The sequence below is a fragment of the Hipposideros armiger genome, unplaced genomic scaffold, assembly GCF_001890085.2.
Source record: "Hipposideros armiger isolate ML-2016 unplaced genomic scaffold, ASM189008v1 scaffold_43, whole genome shotgun sequence".
Classification (NCBI taxonomy): Eukaryota; Metazoa; Chordata; class Mammalia; order Chiroptera; family Hipposideridae; genus Hipposideros; species Hipposideros armiger.
The window spans coordinates 1,098,428-1,118,629 of record NW_017731393.1 but is presented as its reverse complement, the minus strand read 5'-3'; the positions used below and the strand labels follow the sequence as shown (position 1 = coordinate 1,118,629).

At 63.7% G+C, this 20,202-nt stretch overlaps 1 protein-coding gene across 1 annotated transcript in view; it reads left to right on the top strand.

The window, feature by feature from the left end:
* The first annotated feature begins 706 nt into the window (after nt 1-706).
* The window catches only part of KIF26A (kinesin family member 26A), a 100,088-nt gene continuing 80,592 nt past the window's right edge, over nt 707-20,202 (top strand). Inside the window, exons 1-4 of the mRNA XM_019639207.1 lie at nt 707-899; nt 1,264-1,509; nt 12,555-13,007; nt 19,783-19,973. Of these exons, the coding sequence (XP_019494752.1) occupies nt 858-899; nt 1,264-1,509; nt 12,555-13,007; nt 19,783-19,973 (932 nt within the window). The 5' untranslated portion in view covers nt 707-857. The remainder of the gene's footprint in view (nt 900-1,263; nt 1,510-12,554; nt 13,008-19,782; nt 19,974-20,202) is intronic.

Below are 20,202 nucleotides of genomic sequence, written 5' to 3'. Positions count from 1 at the left end.
ATTCCGGAGCTAAGTTCCCATCTGCCAGGCCGGCTGACAACAGGTCCCGCACATACCCCTAGGGCCAGCCGCGCCACCTCCTCCTGCTTCCCCGGCGCACGGCGCGCACACCCACCTTCATGCACACGCGCGCCCGCAAAGACACGCATGCCTCTCGCAGACACGCCTATACACAGAGACGCTGCCACGGGTACTGCACGCTCCGAAGCGCAGACCGCGGTGTCACTCATCCACGCGCGACAGTTAGACCCAAAGCGTCGCCGGCGACACGCGGAGCGCACTGGATTTGCAGGAAAAAGCGACTGGGAGTCTGGGAGTCTGGGAGCCGGGGTTCAGCCCCTTCCTTGTCCCACCTCGTTGTGTGACGTTGGACAAGATCTTCCCCCCTGCGGCCTCAGTTTTCTGACCTGTGAAGTGAGGAGTGGGTTGGTGCCTCGCAGGAGGCTCGCAGACCTCAGTATTCGGGCAGACAAGCAGGAAGGCGCATGCGCGCGCGTGTACCGCGCTCTCTCACCTCGGCCCCCACCGCCTCTTCCTCCTGCTGGGACTTGCCTAACAAGTTGGGGTCCTTGGAGTGGGAGGGGCCGCGCAGCGGTACAGGATCCCTTCCCCCACGCCCTGCCGAGTTCAGAGGGCTTGGGCGGGGCGGGACCGTCCTCCCGAACGCGCTCGCCGCCGCTACCACGCGCACTCTAGCCCTCGCCCGCCAGCGCCGCCAACTTTAGAGCGACCAGCGGCTGCCCGCCGGGCCCGAGCAGGCTATGGGGGCACCCCCGGGCCGGATCACGTAGTCACGGCGCCGCCGGACAGCCCGCGCGGCCCCGAAGCGCCCGTCCGACCCTCCCTGCGTTCTGGCCATGGGCGACCGCGGCGCCCCCCTGTGCACGGCGCAACCCGCGGTACGCGCGGCCGGGCCCCGGGAGGGGGCGGGCAGCGGGGGGCAGCGGGCGCCGCCGAACCGAGCCCTAGACGCCGAGGATGGTTGCGTGGTGCGTGGCGCCCCCTAGGGGCCGGGCCCGGAGCGAAGCGCGGGGGACGCAGGGCCTCCCACTGGGAGGCACCCTATCCGGACCTCGCGGGAGGGAAGGAGAGGGTGGACGGCACGTTGGCGCCCAGCGCTCCTGACTTTGCCGAGCGCTCCTAACTTTGTCGAGTGTGTCACTCTAGGGCCAGGGCGCGCTGAGGTTGGAGTCACCGGTGCTGGCTCCCGGGGTGGTGCTGGGTCTCGGGCTCACTGTCCCCTTCCGCACCCATTTCCCGCAGGTGGCTGAGGGCGGCCCGGCCCGCGAGCCGCTGCAGCTGCTGGAGGTGTCCCCCCGCAAGAGGTTGCCCGCTGGGCCCGAGCAGGACCCATGTGGCAGCCGCCCTGCACCCGAGGGCGCCGGGGCCGGCGCAGAGCAGGGCCACTTGGCCGGCGGAGGCAGCTGGTGCCGCCACTGCCACACGAAGCTCGCCGAGCTCAAGCGACAGGCGTGGAAGCTGGTCAGCGGGCCCGGGACACCCCTCCGGGTAAGTGACCCTTTCTTAGGCCTGCGCCTCCGGGCAGGGCCCATTCTGGAACTTGAGAGACCTTGGGTCCTGGAGTGGTTTTGGCCAGTCCCTTCTGTCTGGGTTTCAGTTTCTCTGTTTGTAACAGAATGTATGATTTGGAACATTTCATCCTAATAAGGTCCTGCGGTGGGATTGGAGGGGTGTGGGCAGGCGTTGCTCCCCAGAGCTGCAGGTGCCCCACAGTTGGAACCACAGTCTGTGTTTGGGGGGGAGGGGAGAGGGCAATATGTGGCAAGGACTACACCCAGGGTGGGACAGGTCCTGCTCTGCCAGCAGCAAGAGGTTATTTGTTGCGTTGTTACCCTTGGGGCACCTGGGCCCCCAGCCAAGTGTCTGGAAATTGCACACCTGGGGCAGGAAGGCTTGGAGGACCAGAGGGTGGGTCTGCTGCTGTGAGGGTGTGGCTGCCTGCCCCCTCCTAGCATCATGGATAAGAATTGTGTGTGGGACACAGCCTGGGGCTCTGCCACCTTAGTCAGTGGCCACCTATCTGGGAATTGAGTCGCTGGGCCCCTGGGTTCCCTAGGCTCCAGTCCCAGCTGCCAAGGTGTTTGCCAGGGGAGGGGGCTCCCCGAATTCTCCGCCAATGGGCTTGCTCCTGTCTTGGAAGGAGCAGGGCCATTGTTCAAGGAACAATGTGCCCTGGAAGTTTGCAAAGCCTGGGGAGGTGGGGTCTCCAGAGGAAACCCTTCCCGACTGACCTTCAGTCTTTTTGAAAGCTTTCCTGGGAAGTCCGCATAATCCCCATTGAATCTAAATATAGTTCTCCAAGGTCATGTGGTCTGGTCTGGAGGTGGGGGCGGTGGAGGTGGGGGCGATGGAGGTGAGGTCCAGATGCTGGGCTCCTGGGGCCCCATGTGCTTCCTGTAGGGCAGGCAGGGGTGGCTTGAGTCTGGTTTGTCCGAGCACTCTCTGTGGCAAAGGGAGGGGACTTGTGGCCTGTTCTGGGGTGGGGCTGGACACCCCCATCTGCTGCTCCGAGCAGGGTGCAGCCTTGCCAAGCTCTGTGCTCCAGATGGCCTGAATCTCGTGAAAAAGACACCAGAGGACCTTCAGAGCCTCAAGGGTATGGTTTGGGTCAGACGTCTAAGGGCCTATCATAGCTACAGGGCCATCTTGCTACCCCATTAGGGGAAACTGAGGCCAGGAAAAGGAGGGGCTTCAGTGACTGAGCTGGATTTTGCCTGGTAGCTATTGGTGTATGGCCAGCTGGCCACAGGTGGGCAGGGGACCCTGCCAGAGAGAGCTTCAGGGCACACCATTGGCTGGTGGATTGGGGTCACTCTCGGCGGGTGGGGGGGCTCAGCGGTCTCTTCCTGTAGATGGCTCATTAGGGAAGCTCCCTCCTCACCAGCCAGAGCACTCACCTCCCCGCTCCTCAGCTTCCCCTGAGTTTGGCATTTGACAACAGGCACATCTCAGTGCCCAGTGGGGGCTCACACACCCCCCCCCGCCCCGCACCCAGTGGTTAGGTCACCCCACAGACCCAGGGTCCCCGGCTTTGTTCCTGCTCTGCGGCCCCCTCCCCAGCGGTGTTTCCTCCTTTGTCAGATGGGGGCAGCCTCCAGGGGCTGGTGTGGGAGTGCTGACCAGCCTGGAGGCCACTGTGCCCGAGGGCGGCGAGTCCATTCTCCACTCTGTGCCCAGCGATGATGGAAGCGGGGCCCAGGGGGGCTTCAGGCTCTTGGGTGAGCCACCCTGGCCACAGGACATGGGGGGTTGGGCCTACATCCTCAGGACCTTGGTGGGTGTCACTGTCCCTGGTGACCCAGGCTCTTCCCAGCATCCTGGCTGGTGCGCAGCCGGCAGCTCTGCCCGGACCGCCGTGGAGTTTCCTTCAGGGCAGGCCCAGGAGGCGGTGTCCTGGACGTGGTCACACAGCTGCTTCTGCTTTTGGTTTGGGAAGGAGAGCTCTGTGGGGCTGCCAGGGGTGGGGGGACCGTGTGAGGCCTCCTTGGAGTCTTGGCCCCGCGCTGAGGAGGACAAGGCCCTGGCAAGAAGAGCTGGCGTTCAGGGAGTTTTCCCTGGGGGTCTTTTCTTATTTTCCATCGTGAGATGAGTTGCCTGAGGATGGTACTTCACAGTTTACAGAGAATGTTGCCTGCGTTTTCTCACTTAGTGTCACGCTGGCATCTAGAAAGACCCAGACCTGGGCTTGCCGGGCTCCCACTGCTTGGGCTGGGGGGTGGGGGGCGCGCAGTGGAGCTGGGCCTTCTGCCAGCTGCCCAGGCCAGACATTAGAGGCTCTGGCTTGGAGGGTCCCTGCCTGGTCTCAGGTATAGAGGGAGCTGCAGAGGAACAGTTGACCCCTCAGCCAACCCTGGGGGTCCCTGCCAGGGCTCGACCCCACCTTTCCACCAGCAGACTGGTCCCCAGTGTGTGACTTTGAGTGGGTCTGTTGAGAGCTTGGGCCTCAGTTTCCTTCTCTGTACCCAGAACTGTTTCTGTACCCATTTCACAGGTGCACTGAGCAGTGTCCGACACAGGGTGGCTCCTATACCTTAGCCGTTGTCGCTTTTGCTGGGGTGGGGCTTGTGGGTCACACCGTGCTGGGTCTTTGGTGCCTGGGGCCTGCTGCTCCCTTGCTGCCGTGTGCTGTCTTCTCTTGGTGCTTGCCTCGGTTTCCCCATCTGACGATGGTCCCCACTCAGGGACTCTATCCATGTGGAGCAGCTAGGGCTGTGCCCTGTCCCCTTTCTGAGCCCTGAAGCCCCTGGGGGGGGGTGGGAGAGGGCACATGCTCTACCCACCCAGGTTGCAGCCTGGGGCACTATCCTTCCTGAACCAAGCAGGGCAGTGGGCCTGGGCGTAGAGGGGACACCCAGGCCAGGGCGGAGGCCCCCGAAAGGTGCAGCCCCTAGGCACAGGGGCCGCTGCTGCCTCCAGGCCCCGTTCTCTCACTTTATCCCCAGGTGGTTTGTCACCTTTTTTGCAGATCCCCAGTCCTCCCTCCCTCCCATGCTCCTTTGGCAGAACTGCAGCCCCATGTACTGGCACCTGTGCAGCTGGCCGTGGCAGGGCGACTCAGGCCATGCTAACTTGCCTCACTTTGAGTTCTCAGCACAGAACTCTGGCGGCCCCTCCACGTGCCCAGCCTCCCTCGCATCACAGCCCACTGCTCTCCTGGAGGCCACTCCTGCCAGCCCCGGGCCCTGCCCTTCCTCCGTCCTCTGCGTACCCCTGGGCCACTGTGGACTCTGGGTCCAGCGTGCCACCTCCAGGTCGGGAGCTCTGCTAGGGCAGGTGTGGGATCCAGGTCACCCAGCAACATTTGTTGACCAACTGAGTGACCAGGGCTTTCCTCCCACACCCACTGTGTTCACTCCAGGACTTCCTGGCTGGCTCCCAGCTCGCTCCGCCATCCCCACGGAGATGACAGCCCACGGAGGGTGGTCCCTGCCTCCTGGTGGCGGTGGGGGCGGGACCCTGCTGGGGACCTGGTCCAGCTGCCACTCAGTGGAGATGACTCTGGACACTCAGGACGTGTGTGTCGAATGCAGACATTCGAGGTGTCAGTGCCAGCGCTGAATTGATCAGAGCCCCCATGGGAGAAGTGACGCGCTCTCATTTAGCTCTGGCACATCTCTCGCTCGCCCAGGCGGGGGTCTCACTCTCCCTGCCCCCTGTGAGTCCAGAATCCCTGCTGGTGGCCCTGCCCAGCCATGTGGCCCAAGCATTCCTTCACATTTTCCACCGAGCTGGGCTGCTGGGAGTCGTGGGTCCTGCCCAGTGCACAGCTCGGGGTGACATGACCGGGCTCCCAGGGCTGGAGGCCTGGAGACCCTCCTGCCTCTCTCTGGAGCCTGGCTTGGGGCTGGCGGTCCTGCCAGCTTTCCCTTCTCAGTCACTTCCCGGCCCCCTGCGTGGTGGGAGCGTGCTGCCTCCACAGCCACCAGCTCGATCGTGCTGGGGTGTTGGGTCTGTGGTCCCACTGGCTGTGGCCCTGGTGGGACCGGCTGAGCCCAGCAGGTGTCGGCCGCCTGCTGCCTGGGGTCAGAGTCCCCAGCTCCCACCCCCCCATGCTGTTTGGAGTCTGGCTCGGCTCTACCTGCTTCTGGGAACACCCCACTGCCAGGGCCATGGTGTCTGCCTTGAGTCTCCACAGGGCGGGGCCCATGGCCGTCAGCAGTGTCCCCCTCTGAGCCAAGTGTTGGCAGGCTGCAAAGGCAGCCAGGGAGGTGTGAGAGGGGCGGGCACTCCCTGGGGCTGGCTGCCAGGCAGTCTCCCAGCTGGCAGGGGACCGGGTGACTCAGCTGGGAAGGGATCAGTTAGTTGTGGGCTCTGCAGGACTGAGCTTGGTGGGGGCAGGAGGCCAGTCAGGCCTAGCCCGCCCCTCCCCACCCTGGGCTGGCTCCCTCCCCATAGATGGACAGTGGTCTAGTCAGTGTCACCTGCTGGCCCTGGGGACTTCCGCTAGTCCAGTCCTAGAGCGACAGGTTCCTTGCGCCCGTCTTACCTCCTTGCTGGCCCGAGGTTTCAGGGAGCGAGGGCCGGCAGGGATGGGGCCGGCGGGCTGCTGCGTGGTGCAGCTGGGAGGGAGCTTTGTCTCTTACACGGGGAGTCCGGCTGCCATCAGGTGGGGCTGAGCAGGGACCTGAGCTGTGACCGGCCTTGCTGCCCCTCTGCTGAGGGGGCGTCAGGGAAGGAGGGAGGCTGCCCAGAGCCTGGCTGGGGGCTTGTGACGGTTTGGAATGGGTGACGGGACTGGACCTGGGGCCTTCTCAAGACTCCGCTGGGTGTCCCGAAAGGATCTCCTATTGGAGAATCAGAAGAGCTGGGTCTTACCTAAAACAGCGAGGGAAGTTTCGTGCATTTTCCTTTGCCGGCCAGGAAGCTCGTGGCTCTTCACCTCCTGCCCATCTCGTGGGTCCTTTTGGGCCCTTTTTCTTGTGATCATTCCTGCTGGTTCTGATGTGACTGTTTCTAGTTGTGTGGCTTTGCCTTTAATGTGCGCTGCGTGCTCCTGGAAACCGGCACACGGTTTTTGCGCAAGAAGGTGTGGGTACAAGTAAATAAATAGAATAAAAACGGGTTGAGTGTCCACTGGGCATGCCAGGCCTCCACTGCTCATGTGCTCCTTGGGAACAGGGAACCTGTGTGGTGGAGGGGAGTGCTCGTTGAGGCCAGCTGTGCCCTGTCCGGTCCCTGGTGGCAGCCAGGCTGGGTGGCCAGGCCTCTGGGAGCCACTCCCTCCTCAGCTGCCCCTGAGTTTTGACCTCTGGGTTTTCCCCTCCCCCAGGTGACCATAGTGGCTGCGGAGACTCTCCTGGGAGACAGGGGAGCCTGGGGTCTGGATGGCACTGCCTAGGGCAGGAGCCTGGCCGCCACCCCCTGTGGCACAGTCACACCTTTGTGGGGCCTCTGCTTCCCATCTGTGAACAGGGTCCTTGGGCTGAGTCATTGCTGCTTCCCCGGTTAAGGGGTACTTTGACTTCTGGTGTCATGTTTGTGGCTGCCCCCCGCCCCAAGGCTGTGGAGGCTTTGGCCTGCGGGTTGTCTGCAGGGTTCTTGGTGCTCCCTGGCCTCCTCTGGTCTGGCCCCCTCCCCAGGCAGCATCCCAGGCTTTGGCTGTGGGGCGGGTGTTGGGTTCAGCTGGGCGCCCCGGGCTGACAGGTTTACGGTCCTGCACGCCCCAGCACCAGGCCGCTCCACGCCCACCATGTCCGGTCTTGCCTGCGTTCACTTCTGGCCCCGTGTGATGGATACTGGCCCGCATAGCTGCCTGTTTCCAGGTGGAGCGTGCCAGGCACTGGCCCAGCCTCGTGTCCTGCTCCGGGGCGTGGGCCGCAGGGTTGGCCCCTCCCTAAAGGTCCTCCCCCTCACAACTTCAGTGCACGGCCACAGCCCAGCTCTGCCTCCTGGAACCCTCACCAGCCCCACAAACTTGGCATGTCCAAACCCCGAGGGACTGTTGGGAAGCCATCTTGGCTTGGCCCGCGCAGCGGCTGCCCTTAGCTCAGACATAGACCCTCCTGGTCTTGTCCCTGGGGCCCCTCTCCTCAGCCCCCATCCCCTTCTGTGCTCTCCACACTTTGAGCCCCAGCTCTGCTACCCAAGCTGTGTGGCCTGAGCCATGTATCTTAGCCTCTCCGAGCCTCAGTCTGTAAAGGGAGTGTGCTCATGGTAGCCAGTGAGCAAGGTGGCTCCCAGTGTGGTGGGTGTCGAGGCGGTTGCCCTGGCACTGAGGGAACTTATCCAGCCAGCACAATGGGGCAGTGGCAGCCTGGCGGTACCTGGCAGTGGTGTGTCTGGGTGTTGGATCTCGAGATGGTGCTTAGGGCCCATCCTGCCTGGCGCCTCTTCTCTGCTGGGTGACTGGTGAGGATGGCCTGCAGGGTACGCTGCCCGCTACCCTGGCGGGGAAAACCTGATGCAGCTCATGTTCAGATGAGAAAACTGACGACCCTGGGCCGGAAGCTCGCACCCACAGAGCTGGACTGAGAGTGCGTCTGGGCGAGCCCCAGGCCCCCAAAGTGTGCTGACCTCCTCTGAGCAGCGGGTGTCCTGAGGAAGCTGGCCTCCCCGCCACACCCTCCAGCTGAGGCTGTCCTGGTCTTTAGCCCCCAGGGGCCCCGCAGTCTTTGGTGGCGTCTGGCAGAGGACAGGGGAGGCCATTGAGGGGAGGAGGTCTCAATAAACTAGTCTGTGCCCTGAGCTGCCCAGCTGGCTGGTGCCTGGCACAGGGCCTTGGGGATGGGTGCCGGTCAGTGCTGGGTGGGTTGGGCTGCGCCCCCCCATCCTCCCAGCCCTCCCCCTGGCAGAGGAGGGAGGCCTGAGTCAGCTCAGGGGCCGGCAGAACTGCATACCGATGGGGCTGGAACGGTTTTCAGGGTCCTGGCTGGCAGCGAGGGGAGGGCCAGGCTCCCGGTCTCCATCTCTAGGTCTTCCCGGGGACTCAGTGGATGTGGGCGGGCAGGGCCTAGGGCTGGGAGTCAGGCCCTTCGTGGGAGGGGCCTCAGGGGCCCCAGGCGACCGAGAGGAGGGGGAGGAGGCCAGCCACAGCCCAGCGGGTTTCCAGGCTGGAAACTTGAGCCCCCAATCCCTGGCCCCACCAGGCTGCACACAACATCGGAATGTCCTCGACAGCAGAGCCCCTGAGGCCTCACCTGGCCCAGCAGCCAGAGGCCCCTTCCTGAACCTGTTGTCAACTCCGGAAATGGTGGCTGCCTGGGGTCACTGCCTGCATGCTTTGTTTGTGAAGGGAAGAGGGGACTGGACGAGGCAGATGCTGTGGCCAGTGAGGACCCATGCTGGGCTGCCCGCTGGCTCATGCCAACAGTGGCGGCCAGGGAGGGCAACCCCCAGGGTTTGGGCGCTCCTCCAGGCTAGGCCTCTGGCCCAGCGGCCCTGCCAGGGGGTGCCGGGGCCCCCTGTTTAAAGACAGGTTGATGGACTTGGAGACTGTTGTCTCACAGTCTTGCGGTCTGGGGCTTCTCTGAATTGGGGAGCAGACCCCTCCCATCCCCCCGCCATGGCAGCCTCAGTTGGGACATCTGGTCAGCTCCAGTCCGGTGCCCGGGTGGGCTTGGCTGGGCCTGGGCTGGGAGGAGCCGCTGTGGCAGAGCTGACGGGACAGCTCATCCCTGGTAAAGTCCCTCTGGGCCCCCATGCAGGAGAAAATGGAAGGATTACTAAAGCCACTTAGGAGACCCCAGAAATAAGATGAAGCGTGGGAAATTGTTTCGAGGGGAGGCTCCCTAAAACCCGTGCGGCGTGCTGGGTAGGTGTTGTGCAATGCTAAATTGAATCAGATTAAGAAAAACATTGTCCAAATGCAAGTACAATGTCTGTTTAATTAGACCATAAAGAGGAAATTAAAAGTAATGTTTTGCAGCAGGGTAATGACTGTCTTTCAAGGTGTCGGGCCCCAGAGTGGAGAGGTTGGTGGTAGGCGGCATGGGGGCTGGGCTTTCAGGGCCTAACAGTCTGGAAATCAGGACTGTGACCCCTGGGGCCTGGGGGCTGGGGCCTGTGCACCCCCGGAGCTGCCAGGAGTAGCCCATTGCTGGGAGAGGGGACCTGGCCTCGGGGAAGGGTGGGCTGCCCCAGGTCTCTGAGGTGCTGAGGTCTGACACTGTTGGTCTGTACGCTGTGGAGGCCTACAGAGGGCTACCGGGGGTAGCGGGTGGTGTCCCCCAGGAGGAGCCTCCCCTGCCCGGAGCCTGAACACAGGGCCAGGGTGCTGGGGGCGGAGAGCCCGGGGCTGGGCCTGCCCTGCCCATAGCCTACTGGTCCCCACACTGGTCCGGCAGACTGAGAGGTGTCGGGTCCCCCCCACCCCCGTGTGGGGTGCGAGGTGGAGTGAACCATGGACTGTGAGCACCCCACACTGTAGGGCTGCCTGTCCTGTGAGGCAGGCCTGCCCTACTCTGGCCTCTGCCACGTGTCCCATGCCAGGAGCCCCCTGCGGCCTGTGGTACCTCTGCAGCTGTGATGGTGAGGGTCCCCGACGGAGGGTTGGCTGCCAGTTCTGGGTGAGCTTTCGTCACGGGGCAGCACCCTGATGTGTCTGGGCCAGGCCTCCTGGGGGCAGGCTGTTAGGGGGCAGGCTGGGCGGGGATAGGGCCTGGAGAGCTGCGAGCACATAGCTGCTGCTGTCGGCTGCTGAGCAGGTGACCAGGCAGCCCTGGTTTTTCTCTCTATGATGGGGTGCTTGAGCTGGTGCCCCCCACACCAGAGCAGACCCCTGTGCTCCCACCTGGGGCTTCCACGCTTAGCGCCCCAGGCCTGGGCCCCTGGGGCCTCCCTGACAGCTGCTGTCTGAATTCCTGATGACACAGCTGTGGGGAGGGGGCTTGGGCAGGAGGGCCTGGGGCGTGCCGCCTTGCGCCCCCAGCCTGTGTGCCTGCCTGGCTGGTGGGGGGCTGGGGTCTGGTGCACGCTTAGGCCAGTTAGCCCCCCTCCTGCTTCGAGCTTTCCTTCCTGCCTCCTGTGCAGGGTGTGGAGGGGGCTCCAGGGGGGCTCCCCTAGAGGTCTGAGGCCCCTAAGACAGGCAGAGGTCCTGGAACAATGGGACTGCTGGGGCCTGGGGGTGGGGCGGGGACCGGGCGGGGCCTGGGCCGCCTTTCAAGTCGGGTTAATGGCTCTAGCAGGCTGCACTTCCTTTCCCTCACCCCAGCCCACCATTAGCGGCCTCCTGCTGAGTGGAAAAACCAGAGTCATCAGAGCTGGGACCTGGAAAGCAGGCAGCAGTGACAAGCCTGCAGGGCCCAGGGCATCTGGACCCCATCTGTGGCCTGCGTGCCAACCCAAGTGGGGGTTCCCGCAGCTTTTCCATGGGCCTCCCCCACCTCTGCAGGACTCCCACGGCCACCTCATGGGGTGCAGGAGGGCGAGGGGTGCCCGCTAATTGGGACCAGGCACGCCAGGCACTTCAGAGGCTCTGGGGCCCTCCAGCCCCCGCTTTTCGGAGTGGCTGTTAGGTATGGCAGCTGGAGACCTGGCCCATCCGACCTGGTCTACCTGGGGGAGAGGGGGTGTGAGGGAAGCAGCTGTGTGGCCCACACACAGGGAGCACGGGGGTGGGGGGGTGGTACTGGGGACACAGGAGCAGAGCATTTGCCTGCTTATGCCGGACTGGCAGAGTGTCCCCTCACAGAAGGCCACCCTGCCACAGCCATCACCCACTTGAGCCCTCCCAGGCATCCCAACCAGACACAGGTTGGGCTCAGGTGAGGTGAATGAGGTACCCCTGTTGCATGGTGGCCTCAGCCTCCTGATTTGAGAAATGAGTGTGTTCGGAGAGGCCGTAGTCCCTTTTGTGGTCAGCAGGACAGCTGGACCGGAGCCAGGTCATCTCTCGGGGGTGGTGTGGCCGGCCAGGGAGCACATGTCTGCCTGTGGCAGAGGTCGGGGGAGGAGGGTCCCGGCTCTTGAGCTGGGCTGGTTCTCCATCGAGAGGCTGCCCTGGCCGGGCCCCCATGGTTGGAGCTCCCCCCTCAAGGAAGGGGCAGAGATACTGAGGGGCTGGCCCCAGCTCAGACCTTGACCCCTGCGGGGCTACCGGGGAGATGCCATGGCAGAACCTGGTGTGCTGGTAGAGGAACGGGATGGGCCCTCCAGGGAGGTTCCTTCTGAGAATTGGCACGCCCCCCCTTCCTCCACCTCCTTTTTCCAGAGGTGTCTCCTCCTCCAGGAAGCCCTCCCTGACCTCCAGGCTAGGCGAGGGCCTCCGATGGGCTTCCATGGCTCCAGTTCTTAGCCCTCTCTGGATACCAGGCTCACGGTTAGGGAGACCCATGTGTCTCCCCAGTGTAGGGCAGGGGGCACTCGGCTGCAGGGGCAGCCACCAATCAGCATAGCTCGGGGGGCCAAGCTCAGGCCCGTGGACCAGCGTGACGGGCATCGAGCCTTGATTCCTGCCTCCCTGCTGGCCAGCGCAGCAGGACCTGGGATTGCCGGGCTCACCCCTGCAGAGCGTCCTCGCAGGGCCTGACTCCTGTTGGCACATTGGCAGCAGGACCACATTTCATTCTTCCGATCCCAACAAGAGCTGGAGATTTCACAAAGGCAGAGAGAGCGTCTCCGGCTCCCAGCCCCGTCTCGACCGGGGTTGAACCACGAAGGCCCTCGTGGCTCTGGAATAGACGTCATTTTCCACCCACGCCCTGGGCGTCGAGTGCACCCAGCTGAGCCGTGGAAGGCCCTGGACAGGGGTGGGGGTTCTGGCCCTGCATCCCCAGCCTTCTGAGGCTCCTCAGGCCCGTGACCTTGGCTGCTGCGGCCTGGTTCTTCGGGAGCACGCAGACACCTTGTTAGCTGTGAGCAAACCGGTAATGATGGCGGGAGGAGATGGGCAGTGTCAAGGGCAGCTCAGGCCTCAGTAGTCAGCTCTGATCCGCGTTTTCCTGCTGGGTGCATGCCGGTGAAACCTTTTGGGGTTTATTAGCAGTTATGGATTGTGCGGTGGCCGCAGCGGGAGCTGGCCTGGTGCCGTGGAGGGTGAGGAACAAGTGGCGGGTTCTGGTCCCACGCTCTGACCACCTTTGTCCCTTGTTCCCTAGGACCCTTGCCTCTCAGCGCTGCTTCTCGACAAGCTTCCAGTGCCTGGGGCCCTTCCGGCGTTCCGCCCGGAGGCCGAGCGTCGCTGTGACGTCTGTGCCACCCACCTGAACCAACTCACACTGGAGGCCCTGCGGCTGCTACAAGCGCCTGCCAGCTGCGAGGACCTTGACACCCCTCGTGGAGGACCTGGCGTCGCGCTTCCCAGTCCCGGCACCATGACCAGCTCAAGGGATGTACCAGTGCCAGTGGGCCTGGCAGGGAGGCAGCCGGGCCGAGCGGGGCCAGACAGGAGGAAGGGGCTGGCCTGGCCGTCTGGGCCCAGTGTCCAGGTGTCGGTGGCACCCGCCGGCCTGGGCGGGGCCCTGAGCACGGTCACGATCCAGGCCCAGCAGTGCCTAGAGGGCATGTGGAGCGTCTCGAGGGTCAACAGCTTCTTGCCACCGTCGTGCCTGGTGAGTGCGCTGGGCGGGGTAGGCTGCGGGGCTCCTGGAACCCCCGGGAAGGGCTGTTGGCAGCTGTGTCATAGCTGCGTTTCCTCCTAGGGGTTCATTCCACACCTCACCTGCGGTGCAGCTCCCCCAAAAGCCAGGGGCTATAGATGTTGGGGGAGGCCCCCAGATAGTCCTAAGGCCCACGTCAAGGCTGCCTGCAGGTCACTGGTGGACAGTGTCCTCTCATGTCCCCTAGAGCATTGCTTTCACACAGTGCCAGCCTGCGTGCTTGGGGATGGTTTGGCCACTTTTGCTTCCTAGACCACACATGGTGTTGTGGGCTGATGGACGGGCCCCGTGGCTCCTGGGACGAGATCAGACCTTCATCCTCAGGCAGTGGGGGCAGAAGGAACATCTCATGAGGAGGGGTCCCCAGGGATCCCTCCCTCTCCAGCTCTCTCGCCATGCCAGGCCGCCCCAGGGGCATGGCCAGGTGACACAGGCTCGCCCATGGACCGGAGGGTGAGGCCTATAGGAGCGGGTGTTCTGTGCCCACCCTCTCACGGGGCCTGTTCTTGGGAGCCACCTCTTCGCACTTGACTGCAGAATGCCTCCTGCCAAGACTACCCCTTCTCTGGCCCACCAGATTGTCACCATAGCAGTGGACATGGCTTCCATGGAACCAGCCCTGGGCACCACGGGGTGCTGTGGGTGCCACGGCAGGGTGTCCTCTGGGAGGGCTCTGTGCAGGTGTCGGCACCACAGCCTGAGATGAAGCCAGCTCTGGAGGGTGGAGCTGGGGTCCCGGTCTCTTTCCCATCTGCCACAGAACTTAGCTGGTGGGGGTTTCTCCCAAGTCTCTTCTGTGTCCCCCAGTTTCCCATCTAGGAGGAGGGGTACCAGAATGGAGGGTCAGGAGAGGGTGAGTTGTTGGATCAGGGGTTTCCTGGAACACGGGAGATAGTTGGTTTGGGTTTGGGGCTAGGGGCTGTCTTGGGAGGGCCTTTCCCCAGAAGGTACCTGGCTGCTCTGTCCGAGCCCTGAACAACTCGGGGGGACCTTCTCTTGGGGGTAGCATGCCTTCAGCTGCACCCATCTGATTGAGGACTGAAGGTTAGGGCCCAGCTGTGCAGAGTTCATCAGAAGCAAAGTAGGAGGGACCCTCCAAGCAGAGGGCACAGTTTCTGTGGAGGCCTCCCTGGGGCTGTGAAGCATGGAGGCCTTATCAGGACATAGGGGTGGGGTAGGGGGGTGAATGAAGGGGTGCGGACCAGTCCAGGTGGGACCAGGTGATGTTGCTGCACAGGTGTGTATGGGTACATGGAGACCCTCCCCTCCCTCCTCCCGCACGTGTCACCCAACCACGTGGAGCCCCAGGACAGATCAGTGGGTGGCTGTGAAAACTATTTTGCTTGGTATATTTTTCAGTTACTACTGAGGCAGCGGCACAGGCTTGCCCCGTGAGTGTCTCTGAACTAGAGCAGCAGGCAGACGTCTCCTGCAGCCTCTGTGCCCAGTGGGGCTGCAGGGTACACAGGGAGGGCCCCTCGGTGCTGGGACAAAGTCCCATATAATCTTAGTGCGGGGCAGACGCCTGCCCCGTCCGCATCTCCCGGCTTGCTGTCTCCTCTCGGGCCAGTGAGATGGGACTGTGCAGTGTCACTTCCCGTGTGGCCTTTGATGAGACCCTGCCCCTGCTAGACGCTGGCCCCCGTGACCTGCTGCTGGGGCTGGTCCTTGTGAGGCCATCCTGTCCTTGGGGCCTCCCTGGCCCTTGGTGGCTTGGGGCTCGGGTGCCCAGAGGGCTCTTGGGAGGAGCTTCTGCACCTGAAGTAGCCTGTAGTTGGTGTGACAATGACCCTGGGCCCGCCTCGCTGCTTCCGACGCCTCTATTTATTATTCCTGGGGCACAGCCAAGGAGAGGGAGGCCAGTCCCCGCCATGCAGCCCCTGGTGCTTCCTGGCCCGAGAGCTGGCCTGTCTGGGAGGATTGTGCCAGGGGCAACACGGAGGTGGGGTGGCTGCTCGGGAGAGCCTGGCAGCTTCCTGGGGCAACACGGAGGTGGGGTGGCTGCTCGGGAGAGCCTGGCAGCTTCCTGGAGCAGGTGGCATTGAGCTGAGCCTGGAGGGAATTGTCAGAGATGGTGGGCCCAGTGTGAGGTGTGGCGGAGACGGTGGAGGCCCCTGGGAATAAGCAGAGGTCTCCTAACCTGGGGGGTGGGGGGAGCTGTCTTGCAGGGGCCTCGAATGCCAGGCGGAGAGAGGAGGTGCTCTGAGGGTGCCCGGAGGCAGAGGAGGGGTGTGAGCTGGCAGTGGGAGCAGCAGGGTTGGTGTAGCCAGTGTCTATGCCCAGGTGGGGTCACTGGTCTGTGGCCAGGCAGCCCTGGGCACCCCATTAAACGTGGGCCTTTAAGGCTTCCTCTCTGTTTTATGGGCTCATTGATTGCATTCCAGTGGGCGGGAATGGATTTATAATGAGACAACAGTCCTGATGTCAATAGGGAGATTATTAGAACCATAAATAGAACTTTAGATGAGGTAATTTCCCCTGAACTAGCGCATCGATCATTAGCGGCGGCCCTATGTTAAAATACCGTGTGCTGGGCTCTAGAATTAAACACTTCTGGAGGGACGCGCGTTGATTCTCCGACAGGCCATCAGTGGCCCTTGGGTGCCCTGTTTCCAGGCAGGCGTGGACCTGGGCTGGTGAGATGGCGGGGGCTGCAGCCCACGTGTTCTAGGGCACAAAGAGGAGAGGGCAGAGCGAGGCGGGGGACGCTGGAGGAGGACGCTGGCCTTGGCCTGAGGACTGGACTGTGGAGGTGGACGCAGGGGACCCAAGGCTCTGAGGGCCCAGAACATTTTGGGTGCTGCAGCTGAGAGCCTGCCCTGAGGCCAGCTGGGGGTCATGCTGTGGGTGTGGCCGCCTGGAGAGCTCTGTCTGGAAGGAGCTGCCCTCAGCCGGCGGTCATCAAAACGGCAGCCTACTTCCTGTGCCCGAGAGCACAGAGCTCGGCCCTTTCCGGGTCATTCCACTTCCCGAGTGTCTGGTAGAGCTTCCTGGTGGTGGGGCCGCCCAGCGGGACAGTCTGGCAGTTGCTTTCCCGTGTCGGGTGCCCATGGGAGCTGGACTCTGGCCCGCCTCCCACCCTGGCAGCCCTGACAATGCTGGGCAACAGCTGTGGGGCCACCCCAGACCCCCTGCCCCCGCCTGCTCCCCTGGGACACGGCTGTGAACCACAGCGTGCCTTCCGCATGCTAAGAGAGTGCTAGTCAGACGCTCAGGGCACACTCATTTGACAGCCAGATGCCAGGAGACCGGGGCTTTGGCCTCCTGACTCCACAGCTGGCTAGAGGAAGCCCAGACTGGGGCGGCCAGGGACGAGGCTCGGTGACACGGTGAATGGTGCTGCTGCCTTGGGCCTAGGCCAGTGGGGCCTGTGCAAACCTTCCCGAGTCCTGTGGACACAGGGCAGGCCTTACCCAGGGTCTCAGAGCTCACAGTCTAGAGAGAACCGGAGCAGAGGGTTCTCAGTCAGCCATGGGGCCTGGGGCAGTGAAGCCCTGGCCTGGGTGGGGAGGGTGGAGGGCTTCCTGGAGGAGGCGTGGCATGCCCCTGGGGTGTGCAGAGTGGGAGGCGAGGCCGTTTTGATGGAGGCTTGGAAGGGGCCAGGGTTTCCTCTATTCACAGAGGTTGGGGGGCACAGGCTGGGGCGTCGCTCCTGCTTGCCTCCCCCACCTCCTGTGAGCCCTGGTGGGGTCCTCAGGGATGTGGCTGGGAGGGTGGGGTCTGGATGGAGATTTGTTTGGTCTAACCTGACCCATTGTTGGTACCCCCTCTGGGCCTCAGTTTACACACCGTGGGGTGGAGGTTGGACAGGATGGCCCTCCCATGTGAGGCTGTGGCAAAGCTGGTTCTGTGACATGCGGATGGGACAATCCCAGCCCGGGATCCTCTGGGCGACTAGGCAGAGCTCCGAGGGGCAGCTGGGTCTGCCCCACCGGGGCACTGGTGTGCGGCACATACCCACTGAGCCGTGGCAGCCACGCCCCTGGCAGATTGACACTCTTCCAGACTCAGCCTGGCCACCCCTCAGCCCCCCGCCCCCGCACTCTCCCCAGCTCTTGGCACAAAATGGCCCCCCAGGGAGGTTATTTATCCCGAGGCGCTGGTGCATGCTGTACCCCCCCAGGCCAGAATCTGACCGAGGTGGAGTTCAGGCCTGTAGGGTCCCTAGGAAAGTGGGGTGGTTTGGTGTTTCCCGAATGGTGCTTCGTGGAGCCCCAGTGCCCCAGAGTGGGCGCCGTCTGAGGCCAGTCCCGTGTGGCTGCAGCAAGAGCCCTCCGCCAGGCAGGCGCCTCCGGGGCGGCGGCCTCACGCTCTCCTCTCCTCATGCTTCTCTTTCGTTGCTGCCCTGGCGCCTCCATCACATTTTCTGTTGGGCCGCCCGCCCGCCGCTCGCCCCATGTCCTCTCGTCCCTGTGTTGTGCTCTCCCCGCCTGCCGCCCCCTCCCGTCCCCCTGGCTTCTTTTGGCATGCCCGGGTTCTGCTTCTGTCAGGAGTCGGCAGCGGCCGTCCCGGTGGTCGGAGCCGTGTCTCGGCAGCTCGTGGGACGGTGGAGCCGAGGCCTGTGCGGGACGCCCGAGACAGGTCAGTGTGGGGGCTTGGCTGCCGCAGGTTTGCTGGGAGGCCTGCGCCATCGCCGGCTGGAGGCGAGGTGTGGGCGTGAGCTGGTGGGGCGGCTGGGTCCGGGGCAGGGTGGAGAGCGGGTGCAGCCCTCTGCCCACTGTCAGGGTGTCTCAGTGGACAGTGTGAGCCGGCCGACCCGTGGGCTGGTTGGAGCCAGCGTGGGGACTACAGCCTGGGCTGCTGACTGAGCACATGGCAGGTCTCAGCAGGCCCAGCCCTGCCCTGGGCAGGCCCTGGTGATGATGACATCGATGTGATGTGACTTTAAAATGAATTCTTTGCACCACTCGACTCGACAAAGGAGTTTAGAGCTTTCGTAGGGAGCACGTGTGTTAGGTGATAAAAAAGGATTTCTTGTTCGAGGTGAGGGAAATAAAATACCGTGCGCCTGTAAGATCGCGGGGGAACGGCAGACGTCGGGCCGGCCCTGGAGCACTCACCTGTGTGCCTGGAGCGCCTGCAGCCCAGGAAAAGCCGCTTCCGGTTCTGATTGCCCAGGTATAGGCCTGGCTGACCCTCCTTCTGGAACGTTCCCCGTGAACTGGTGCCCACTCTGGCACACGGCTCACCTCCCAGCCATGGGCTGGGTCTGTCTCAGGTCTGTGTCCCCACCAGGCCATGTGCTCCTGGAGAATAGGTTTATTGAACACCTACTATGTGCCAGACACAGGGATATGCAGGACACCGGGCCCTCAGTAGGCACAGGTGCTGAAAGCTGGGGGAGTGGGAGAATAGGGTGCTGGGTAGCTGAGCATGGCACGGTTACTCTGGGTGAGGAGCACTGGACAGATGGGGTGGGGGCGCAAGGAGAGGTCAGAGGGCTGGGGCGGGCACAGGGCAGGCTGGGGCGGGTGCAAGGCTGGGTTCTGAGGGATGCACAGGAGTTCCTGCCCTGTGGGCAGAGGCAAGGCAGGTAGCAGGTCCTGGCGTGCTGGCACAGTTCCCGGTGAGGGCACTTCCCTGCTACCGACCTTCTTGCAGCCCTGGGGGAGCAGCCGATGACCTGGGGGCTGGGGGAGGGGGTGTTTGGCTTCCATCCAGCCTACGGTTTGGGGATCCCTGTGAACTTCTTTACCAACGTGCTTTTTCTGTGTTGCAAGAGGGGTTTGGAAGCTGGTGCTGACCACGGGCTGTGTGGGGTGAGACCCTCTGCCATGGTGAGGAGCAGTGCTGCCCTGAGATGGCAGGACCCACTTCCAGAACATTCCCCCTGGGGCCCGTGTGGCTTTTTCTGCTCAAGTGCCTTCCTGGCCTCTGACTGTGTCACTTGGGAGGCCCTGAGTCTGTGTCACTTGGGAGAATGCTGGGCCCTCCAGAACATGGCTGCCACCTGGGATCCTACCCGCGGTCCCTGCTAGGTCCTCACAGAGGGCGCCTCGGGCAGTGGCTGCTGACAGCACTGGGCCAGGCCGCGGAGTCTGGGGAGCCTGGAAGGCTGCGTTGCGGGGGCCCTTGGGGAAGGGGCTGGGCTGAAGCAGGCTGCTCCCCTGCCCTGCCAGGGGCCACATCCAGCCGCCTCCCCCCCCCCCCCCCTGCCCCCGGGCCGGGTCTGGCCTGGGGGTCCAGGGCCGGACATGTGCACATAAATGTCACGCGCGGTGGCCAGGTCTCCGGTTTGCTGGCGCCGTCCTGGGAACACGTAATTACATTTGTGCCTCATTACGAGGCTGCCCTCCTCTCTGGGATTTATTTTAGCTAATTAGTGGGAAATGCCAGGGTAGTATTTCAGACGATGGGAACATCATACCTATCACACGCGGGGCAGTTAGCACTGTGACAAGTATTTACTGTGGTTTCTTCTCCAGTTATGCCTCTGGTTGCTGCCAGACTGATGGCCCTGGGGTGAGGGGTCTTTGTCCATCTCTCCTGACCACTGCGGTCACTGCATTTCTGGGACTTGATGGGGGAGGGGCTGGAAAGTCAGGCCCCAGGGCAAGCATCTGTGTCCCCCTCTCCCCCATGGGGCCCTGCCTGGGCAGACCGCCCCGCGCCCCACGCTGGCAGGGTCCTGTCCCGCGGGGCCCAGGGAGCATGCGGGGCTCTGGGGTGGGCAGGTGCCTGAGGCAGCGGGCGTCTGTCCCTCACGTGGCTCCTTCCTTCTCTGCAGGCTGAAGCTGCGGTGGCCGCGGTGGCAGTGGCAGACACAGTCCGAGACGGCCCCCCCACCGTGGGCCCCGATGGTGTGTCACAGATGTGGGGCCGCAGTGGGGCCTGCACAGCGGCCCTGGTCACCCCGGCCCCGGGCACCCCGGCAGGAGGCTCCACGGGCCCATCGGCCGCAGCCTCCTTCTTCGTCAGGTACGTCCCCCTGGGTCTTCACACAGGACCTAGGTGTGCCGGGGCAGCTTGGACAAGAACATTTGGGGGTGGACTTCGGCTCCTGGACCCGCTGGTCTGGGGGCCTCCCTGGGGATCTGTGGCCTCAGTGCTCCTGAGTCGAGTGGAAGGAGGCCTGTGGGGGCCGCTGCTGCCAACCTACCAGGGCGCTCTGTTGACGGTGGGGCCTAGTAGAAGCCTCTTGCCCCAA